Genomic DNA, 10,475 nt, shown 5'->3' on the forward strand with positions numbered 1-10,475 from the left:
TATGCAACATTAAATAGTATATAGTTATGCATATTATGATCAAATATATTGTTTATTTTGTATAAATTGTATATTGCGAGACTAACCCCCACCCCCACCAAAAAAAAAAAAAGTCTGATGGTGGGGACCCCCCATAAGACTTGATTCAATTCGAGCACTGCTTTTAACTCAAGACTATACTTAGCCCACTGAGATGTAACGTTAGCCATTGTAACAGATTCCTTGTATGAGGACCAGCCCTGATCTCCTGTTGCATTTTATACGTAATATTTATCATATCAAAATCACCGCCAGCGTCCCTCAAAAAGCCGAGTTTAACCGAAATTACCCGAAACACTCCGAAGCCGTCCGAGTGTCACGTCAACGCTTCCGACGTCAAGCGCAAGGGCTTTGAGGAAGTTCCACGTCACATTTGCCTGCCGTGCATGAAACTGCAGCCGAAAAACACATCAGACGCTCGGTGGATGATATAAAATACTACAGGTGAAGGAGACCAAAACCAGCAAACACAAACATGGTAAGTGTGACAAAAGTATCCGTGTTATTGGCAATATTACACCTGGTTCTGAGATATTAAGGAAAAATACGCTTTGAGTAACGTTAACGTTAGCTTGCGCTGTTAGCCTCGCAGGCCCTTGGGATGGCCACATAGACAACTTTATCATTCAGTCAGTCTGTGAATTATTTATTCATTTTTACTCTTATTTTTCTAGTTAATACGTGCATTTAAAACCTTACACTTACATATATTATAACTTTATAGCTCACTTAAATGTTGTTATGAAGTGAAATATTGTGTTCTGGCTAACAGCTGATGATTTGAATGTGACTTTAACATTAAGTAATTGTTAATAAGCACTGTAGAAATGTGCGGCTGTACATATATATTCTGTTCAGTAAAATGGTAATTCCTGACATTATTTGTAAGAGGCTTGATTTGTTGTAATTTTGTTGCTTATTAACTGATAAAAAGTTAGCTGCTTTTACAATATCGGACTTTAAATTATTTATTTATTTTTTACTTGTGGAGAAAAACAGTCAAGGTTGAATGTCACTGCTTTCTGTTCCTAAAAAAGAGAAATTTTGTGCTTTTCGTGTTGACTACTGGTGTTACTACTGTACTTACTTCAGGGTACACTATTGGCTGCTGCTAACCAAAGAGAATGGGTGCTGATTAATATCAATTTGTGTGTAAGAGTAATAGTGATTTTAATTCTTCTCTTCTAGCCTCTGAGGCTGGACATCAAACGCAAACTCACGGCTCGATCTGACCGTGTCAAAAGCGTAGACCTTCATCCGTCCGAGCCATGGATGCTGGCCAGTCTGTACAATGGCAGTGTCTGTGTGTGGAACCATGAAACACAGGTGACTAGCAGACCTTATGTTTTTCAGCATTTGCAATGTATTACCATCTGAACATTTAACATTAGGGATACAGCAGTGTGTGTTGCATGTTCGTCTAATAATGTCTAATATCGATCTTTCATAGACTCTGGTTAAGACTTTTGAAGTCTGTGACCTTCCAGTAAGAGCCGCCAAGTTCGTTGCCAGGAAAAATTGGGTCATTACTGGTGCTGTAAGTATTTACTTGACTAATAATGATAATATGCACTGTATATAATAGCTGTTAAATAAATGTGTAATATATAATAGATACGTAATAGATAACTTTTCACAAATTTTCTCTTTTTTTATATAGGATGACATGCAAATTCGGGTTTTCAACTATAACACGCTAGAGCGAGTACACATGTTTGAGGCCCATTCAGATTACATTCGCTGCATCGCTGTCCATCCCACCCAGCCCTACATCCTCACAAGCAGTGGTATGTACAGATTAAATTTGCATCAATTATTTATATTGCACATGTACATATATGCATAGATTAATGTGTATAATATATTACACTGCCATTGGTTGGGTCTGTAAGATTTTTTTTAAGTATTACTTTAAATTGATCAAAGTTAATAGTAAAGACTTTATAGCTTTATACAAGTTTTCCATTTCCAATAAATGCTGTTTTTTTAGCACCAAATCAGCATATTAGAAACTGAAGACGGGATTAATGGCTACTGAAAAATCTAATTTGCCTTTTTTAATATACTAAACTAGAAAAAGTTATTTTAAATCATAAGAATATTTCACAATGTTCCTCTTCTTGATTTAAATAAATGCAACCTTGGTGAGGATAAGAGACTTATTTTAAAAACATTAAAAGAAAATCGCACCAACCCCAAACATTTAAACTGTGGTGTGTTTATGTAAAAAAATGTTTAACACTCATCGGATCTGTGTATGTTTAGATGACATGTTGATAAAGCTCTGGGACTGGGAGAAGAAATGGTCTTGCAGTCAGGTGTTTGAGGGCCACACACACTACGTCATGCAGATTGTCATCAACCCCAAAGACAACAACCAGTTTGCGAGTGCATCGCTGGACAGAACCATCAAGGTACGTTTGAACACTCATTTGGATAGAGCAAGTTTGAATCTGACTTGTGACATTTCTCCTATAATTTCCTCTGTGTTTTGTTTCAGGTTTGGCAGCTGGGGTCTTCCTCTCCTAACTTCACTCTGGAGGGCCATGATAAGGGTGTGAACTGCATTGATTATTACAGTGGAGGAGATAAACCCTACCTCATATCTGGAGCTGATGACAGACTGGTCAAGATTTGGGACTATCAGGTATGAATGATGAATGTTGAAAATATTGATCTGCTTAATGCAGCAAGTCACTGCTGGATGTTTATTTACTTCTGTTCTCTGTACCTCTCTCTTTAGAATAAGACATGTGTGCAGACACTCGAGGGTCATGCTCAGAATGTGTCCTGTGTAAACTTCCACCCAGAGCTGCCAATCATCATCACTGGATCAGAGGACGGTGAGTTGTGACACGTCTTAATTAAAATGTTATAGATCTTTTCATGATCACTTTTATAAAACTACATTACCTCATTCCTGATGCAAATGTAACTGTCTTTGTTTTGTTATTCAGGTACGGTTCGTATCTGGCACTCCAGCACTTATCGTCTAGAGAGCACCCTGAACTATGGTATGGAGCGGGTGTGGTGTGTGTCTGGCTTGCGTGGCTCCAACAGTGTGGCATTGGGCTATGATGAAGGCAGTATCATTATCAAGGTACTAAAAATAATTCAAAAGTAACACCATGCTGTTTCCTGCCAGTTGTGTGACATATTGGCTGAACCTTTGGGCTGGTAATTGGAAAGTACAGTCCCTGCAACAAGAGAGCTATCATGTTGCTCCAGGGCCAGGGCTGTCAGCAGGGGGTCGGTAGAGGATAGATAATGTTACAAAAGATTTATATTTTAAAAAAATGCTGTTCTTTTGAACTTTCTATTCAAAGCAAGATGAAAAAAGTATTGCCAATTTCTGCATTTGAACAGTCGTGTATATAGATAGATAGATTTACATGACATTTCTGACTACTTAAATGAACATGAACTAATTATCTGAATAGCTGTTATATCTCATGTGGAGAGTTCGCTGTAAGTTAACCGCTTTTTATTTGTGCTTTAGCTCGGTCGTGAGGAGCCGGCCATGTCAATGGATGCCAATGGAAAAATCATTTGGGCCAAGCACTCTGAGATTCAGCAGGCTAACCTCAAAGCCATGGGAGATGCTGAAATCAAGGATGGTGAGAGGCTGCCGCTGGCAGTGAAAGACATGGGCAGCTGTGAGATCTACCCTCAAACCATCCAGCACAATCCTAATGGAAGGTAAGACCAAAACATCTATCCTAAAATGCCGCTAATTTACATGTCGCCTGATCCTTGCTGCAATTTAGTAATGTGAACATAATGTAAACAATTTTACATTGTGTTTAGGTTTGTGGTGGTGTGTGGCGATGGAGAGTATATCATCTACACTGCCATGGCTCTGAGAAATAAGAACTTTGGATCTGCACAGGAGTTTGTCTGGGCCCATGATTCATCTGAGTAAGTACTCTACAAGCACATAGAAGATGGATGTAGGAGATGACCGTCAAAAACACTTGATACTGTTGTTACTTGTTTTAATTTAAGGTACGCGATTCGGGAAAGCAGCAGTGTGCTGAAGATCTTCAAAAATTTTAAGGAGAAAAAATCTTTTAAGCCAGACTTTGGAGCAGAAGGTAACCTGCTTTATGCTTGTATCATGGGCAGTAGTAATCTCTGTATTCACAATTGTGTATGCAAATGCAATAAGCACAAAAATGTACATTGTACATGCACATAGTATGTTGCATATTATTTTATAGTTTTATGTATATGTGTTTGCAGGCATCTATGGTGGTTTCTTGCTGGGTGTCCGATCAGTGAATGGCTTGGCTTTCTATGACTGGGATAACACAGAGCTGATTCGACGCATTGAGATCCAGCCCAAACATGTGAGTCATCTGCTCCAGTCTTCCATTATTTTGTCTGCATGATTGGGCTATTTTTTAATCTGTCTGGACCAATTGCATCTTACATCTATTTTCAGATTTTCTGGTCAGACTCCGGTGAGCTGGTGTGCATTGCCACAGAGGAGTCTTTCTTCATCCTGCGCTATCTGTCAGAGAAGGTGGCCGCATCACAGGAGTCAAATGAGGGGATTACTGAAGATGGTATTGAAGATGCTTTTGAGGTAGGTGTACATCAGTGTTAAAAACAGCCATGTTTAACCAGATGAAAAGAGTTATTTCCAAGGAAGAGCAAGTTGATATATTTTAATACAATTATAATTTAAAAACATTTTTTACATCTTGCCTTTTCTATTTGTTTGTTCTGAATAAATAAAAAAAAATAAAAAAAAAAATCATTCAACAATAAATCATTTACAGTACAACAAGAATTTATATTACAATCAATTCAAAGTCAGTTTTGATTTAATATTGACTTAAAAGATTTGAAAAAAACAGTCTGAGCTCCTGATCATGTGTGTTTGTGTGTGCAGGTCCTTGGAGAAATCCAAGAAGTGGTAAAGACTGGTCTGTGGGTGGGAGACTGTTTCATTTACACCAGCTCTGTCAACAGACTCAACTACTTTGTTGGAGGAGAGATTGTCACAATTGCTCACCTGGACAGGTACAGTTAAAGTTGATGTTTTTAGATGTATTAGTCCCACACACTTCCGTTACAAAGTTTCAAGAATTATTTTTTAATGTTTTTTTAGTCTCAAAATACAGTAAAAACTGTCATGTCGTAAAATATAATTTAATATAACTTTATTTGAATAGACATTTGAATATTTTAAAATGTAATTTATTCCTTTGATGACACAATTAGCTATTAGTCTTCAGTGTTACATGATTTTTCAGAAATGATTCTAATATGCTGATTTCCTGCTTAAGAAACATCTATTATTGTCAATGTTGAAACCAGCTGTGCTGCTTATATGTTTGTGGATTTTTTGATAAATAGATAATTCAAAGAAGACTATTTAATAGAAATAGAAATCTTTTCATAAATTGTAAATTTTAACTGTCACTTTATTAATTTAATTCACACTTGCTGAATATTGAATTGATTTCTTTTTACTTAACCCAAACTTTTGAACAGTAGTGTAAATGTACACAGAAAGCATTTATTTAGTCTAACAGTGACTTATTTTCCTTAGAACCATGTACCTTCTAGGATACATTCCTAAAGATGACCGTCTTTACCTGGGTGACAAGGAGCTGAACATAGTGAGTTATTCTCTTCTGGTGTCTGTCTTGGAGTACCAAACAGCCGTCATGCGCAGAGACTTTGGCATGGCAGACAAAGTGCTACCCACCATCCCGAAAGAACAGAGGACCAGAGTTGCCCACTTCCTGGAAAAACAGGTAAGACTTTAAATGTGTTGCCTGTAAGCTATGATTTGCATAATATAAGGTATATAATTCTAACGTTCTTATTCTGCTAAAATAACAGCAGCTAAGACTAACCCATATGTATCAAACGTATTACTGATGTACAAGTTAAAATTTTGAAGTACTTTTGAAGATTAATGCAATTGTGTGTCAAGAAAACCTTATAGACTGATTGGCTGCCAAATGTGTAGTTAATCAGAATGATATTTTGCATATATTCCTTGATATCTGAAGTATCTTTGTTTGTATGCCTGCAGGGTTTCAAGCAGCAGGCTCTGGCCGTGTCCACTGATCCAGAGCACCGGTTCGAGCTAGCTCTGCAGTTAGGAGAGCTGAAAATTGCTTATCAGCTAGCAGTAGAAGCTGAGGTTTGTTATTGTACACTAGTGGTACAGCCCCCTAGTGGTGGCCAAGCTCAGTTGCTTAAAGGGGTCATATGATGCTATTTTAAAGATCATTATTTTGTGTATTTGGTGTAACAGAATATGTTAACATGCTTTAATGTTCAAAAAACACATTATTTTTCAAATACTGTACATTATTGTAGTTCCTCTATGCCCCGCCTCTCTCAAATGTGTTGTTTTCTACAAAGCTCCTCCTTCTAACAAGTGCAGTCTGCTCTGATTGGCCAACTGACCCATTGCATTGTGATTGGCCGAACACCTCAAGCAACACCCCTTACCATAATCACGAGCTTCAGCTTCAAGTTCAGTTCAAGCCCAAAAGGGTAACAGAGTCGCGTGACCTACACAGTGATGATGCTCATATGCAGTACACAAGTTGCAGTTAAGACGATTTCTGACGGGCTGTACACTCCGCTAGTGATGGGATTTATGGCTCTTTGAGGGGATCCGGATCTTGGCGATCCGCTCCTTTCAAAGAGCCGTTCAAAAGAACGGCTCTTTTGGCTCTTTTTAAATATTTAGTCAGTTTTAAGAAGCCAGCTTGGGGGCATCTCAGTTTATCCTGGAAATAATCACTGGGAGGAATGATGAGGTGAGATTTGTAGTCAAATAATTAAAACTCAGATATCACACACCAATATCTGAGTTTGAATTATTCTGAAATATTGATTATTACCTCATGTGACGGCAGCGTGCACAAGTCATGGCTCCGCTCCTACCCAATGACAGAGGCACGCAGGGTTTTTTTCCACTGGAGTACTCACGTGAAGGATGCGTGCACAACTATCATCATGCTGTTAGGCCGCCCCTCCCCCTAGAACTGTTCTGTCTCGCGGAGGAGCTAATTTGTGTGCATCTGTGTGAAACACGCATAGGAAAAAAAGAACGGCTCCCCCCTCCGCCGCGACTCGGCTCCCATCGTTCATGTTTATGAGCCGTTCAAAAGAATCGGTTCGTTCGCGAACGTCACAACTCTACACTCCGCTGTGATGTGACCCTGTTCCCCTCACACACACACAACGCGTTACACGCAAAACACTCCAAAGAGAAAGGAAAACTTGAAATCGCATCATATGACCCCTGCAGATAGGGATTTTAGATGGCAACCATAGATTTTACCCCTGTAAAAGTACAATATTTTGCATGAAAGCTAATATAATGAAGGTGTGTAATGTTACTGTTTTTCTTCTGTAGTCAGAGCAGAAGTGGAAGCAGTTGGCAGAGTTGGCCATCAGTAAGTGTCAGTTTGGTTTGGCACAAGAGTGCCTCCATCATGCCCAGGACTATGGAGGACTGCTGCTGCTGGCCACTGCATCTGGCAACGCCGCTATGGTTGCCAAACTTGCAGAGGGGGCAGAGCGTGATGGCAAAAACAATGTTGCCTTCATGACCTACTTCCTGCAGGGAAAGTAAGTATCACAGGAGAAAAAATCTTTTGTCAGCTGAAATAAAAATAGAAAAATGTTGACTACAGATGTTTTACTTTTGTGGATTCTCATTTTATAGTCTACTAGTAATTCCTACACTGCTGGAGGAAGTCATGTTTCAGTCACAGATTGTTATCTTAAATATAGTTGTTTCTTTAGTTGAATTTTATTGTTTGTTTGTCTTGCCAGACTGGACAACTGTTTGGAGCTTCTGATCAAGACAAATCGTCTACCAGAAGCAGCCTTTCTTGCCCGCACATATCTGCCCAGCCAAGTATCCAGGTCTGTGTTCATTGCCATAGCAGTGAATTGTTTCTTCTCGCAAATTGCCGTAAAGTAAAGGATTATTTTAGAAGGGCATATAACATGCTACTAGAAGAAATAGTATGAATAGAAAATAGTATGCACAATATTCTAATTTTCTGTTCAGTTTACAATCAGAGTACACTGTGATTCTGTAAGATTCTGTATCCCACAACAGTATGCACTTGACTATTAATTGATCAAACTCATAAAAATGAAGACAACTGTGCATTCAATTAAAATAAAATTAATTTGTCAGTGATATTTTTCCTTCACCATTATGAGCCTGTATCTCTGTGTTTGTTCACAGGGTGGTGAAGCTTTGGAGAGAGAGTTTGTCTAAAGTGAATCAGAAAGCGGCAGAGTCTCTGGCAGACCCCACAGAGTATGAGAACTTGTTCCCAGGCCTGAGAGAGGCCTTTGTAGCAGAGCAGTACCTGAGAGAGACCTGCCTCGGCCAAACCAGACCTGCCTCTGACTACCCACTGGTCACGGTAAGAAAACGGCTCTTTTTTTTTCCCTTTCTCTCTCTCTCTCTCTTCATCTTCACTATTATTAATGATTAATTTTACTATTATTAATATACTTTTTCTATTAATATTTTGAGTTATCTTTTTTTATATGTTCACTTTTAGTCATTTTTATTTTATTTTTATATATATATTTCTGTTATATATATAATTTTATTTTTTTTGCTGGTTTGTAATTTAAAAAAAAGTTTCATATTTAAATGTTTTATTTGTGTATAATGCACCTTTATAATTAAAGTGACTGTGTAGCCAATGTTTTTTTTCCTTTTCATTTTTCTTTCTGTAGCCCAATGAAGAAAGAAATGTGCTGGAGGAGGCCAGTGGTTATGAACCCAAAGGAATTATCCCCACTTCCACACAGGTGTGTGTCTGTTTATCAAACACTTATTTTGTTGATGGTATTACACTATAGCCCATAATACCAGAAGAACAGTGTGGTCTAAAAAGCTGGTCTAATATGTCTTTGAACTAATCAATTGGCCTGTGTATGTTCAGCAGGTGACGGACGTAGAGGAGGCCCCAGAAGACGTGGGTGTTTTGGCCTCGGAGACGGCTCCAGTAGTTGCAGCAGTGCCTACTGTGAGTCATGCAGAATCCCAGCCTGCTCAGAAGGCTGAGGAGAAGACAGAGAAAGAGCCTCCCAAGACAACAGCAGAAGAACAGAAGGTATTTGGTCAAAATATACTCTTAGAAAATCCATATTAACCTCAGACTTGATGTAACCTCACACTCTTGATTTATTTTAAGGTTATCGATGAACTTGAGGATGATTTGGATAATATGGAGCTTGATGACATTGACACAACAGACGTCAATCTGGATGATGACTTCTTAGACGACTAAACCCTCAGCACTGAAAGCATTGCGTTTATTTAAGCGACCAAACCTTTTTTTATTTGTTCCTGTTAGACCTGCAGAGCTGAAGTCTAGGGTGAACTGGGCTGAATATAAATACATCTTTTAGGGCGTGCCACCAATGGAAAGACAAGGAGAAATGTGCTTTATTGATGGTGAATTTTTTTTTTTGTACTTCATTCTGGACCTTCAATTTACATTTTACCCGTACATCAAGGTATACGTTGATTCTTGTGTGTTCAACCATGATAAATCATGGTGCCATTGTTCATAATAAAGATAACTACTCTACTACAATGATTTGTCCCGTCATAATATTTGTTTTTATATTCTGTTAAATGTAGAATCCTTTAATCAAGAAACGTCAAGAGGATGCACATTAAAAAGGAGATTCATTAGGTATTTTATTTTGAAATTAATATGTAAGCATCTGAATGAAATATGTGAAATGTGCTTTGCAAAATGAAATATTGATACATTTTTCAGACTTAAAAAAGGGGAGATGTTCTTTATTCACGGACACTCATAACCTGGTATCACAGAACCAGAATAAAAAATAAATAAAAGTTTTATCTGGTAAAATAAACTGGTAAATTAACTTTTTATGCCTTTTTAACTTTAAGCTTAAATCAATATGAAAATAAAATATTACACCATCATGAAACATCTATTAATATTTCAGTGAATATTTTCAAAAGTATTTGCCCTGAAAAGAAAATCCCTGTTAATGCTATTCAGTAGATGACTATATGGTACAACTAGTAATTTTGCATGTCAACTTTAAAATTAAATTTCACTGCATAATAAGTAACCTTTGTCTTTAATCTGGAACAATAGTATTTCCCCCCTCAGCTAACATGATTTAACAATTGTGTGAAGTTACTTCAATTATGTTTGAAAACCTTATTGCAATATACAGTACAAAGACTGCCCATACGTCACCAGTGTACCTCTATAGACCTTTGATGTTACAGAGCAAAAGACCCATCAATGGTTTCCCTCCGTTCTTATTTATGTTGATAAAATCAGTACATGCTGCTGCTGCTATTCTGGCACAACTGGATGGACTTTCAAAGCATTTCAAGTTTTACTGCAGATGAAAGAATCTGCAAGCACTGTTAA

At 37.8% G+C, this 10,475-nt stretch overlaps 1 protein-coding gene across 2 annotated transcripts; it reads left to right on the plus strand.

Annotated features, from left to right (window-relative positions):
• Nucleotides 1-385: 385 nt before the first annotated feature.
• Nucleotides 386-10,155, plus strand: LOC306880884 (coatomer subunit beta'). Of its 2 annotated transcripts, none has more exons than XM_079434685.1 (22): nt 386-517; nt 1,228-1,365; nt 1,490-1,576; nt 1,700-1,826; nt 2,305-2,453; nt 2,540-2,686; nt 2,783-2,882; nt 2,997-3,139; nt 3,539-3,738; nt 3,847-3,957; nt 4,045-4,133; nt 4,282-4,388; nt 4,484-4,627; nt 4,937-5,067; nt 5,600-5,807; nt 6,092-6,202; nt 7,433-7,647; nt 7,855-7,947; nt 8,279-8,462; nt 8,785-8,859; nt 8,997-9,164; nt 9,246-10,155. In XM_079434685.1, exons 1-22 carry the CDS (start codon nt 515-517, stop codon nt 9,339-9,341), a joined length of 2,826 nt encoding a protein of 941 aa, XP_079290811.1. In that variant the 5' UTR covers nt 386-514; the 3' UTR covers nt 9,342-10,155. The 2 variants fall into 2 exon arrangements, with proteins under 2 accessions (XP_079290811.1, XP_079290810.1); XM_079434684.1 differs by having other exon boundaries at nt 8,994-9,164; nt 9,246-9,843.
• The last annotated feature ends 320 nt before the right edge of the window (nt 10,156-10,475 follow it).

This window comes from Barbus barbus (genome assembly GCF_936440315.1).
Source record: "Barbus barbus genome assembly, chromosome: 15".
Taxonomy (NCBI): Eukaryota; Metazoa; Chordata; class Actinopteri; order Cypriniformes; family Cyprinidae; genus Barbus; species Barbus barbus.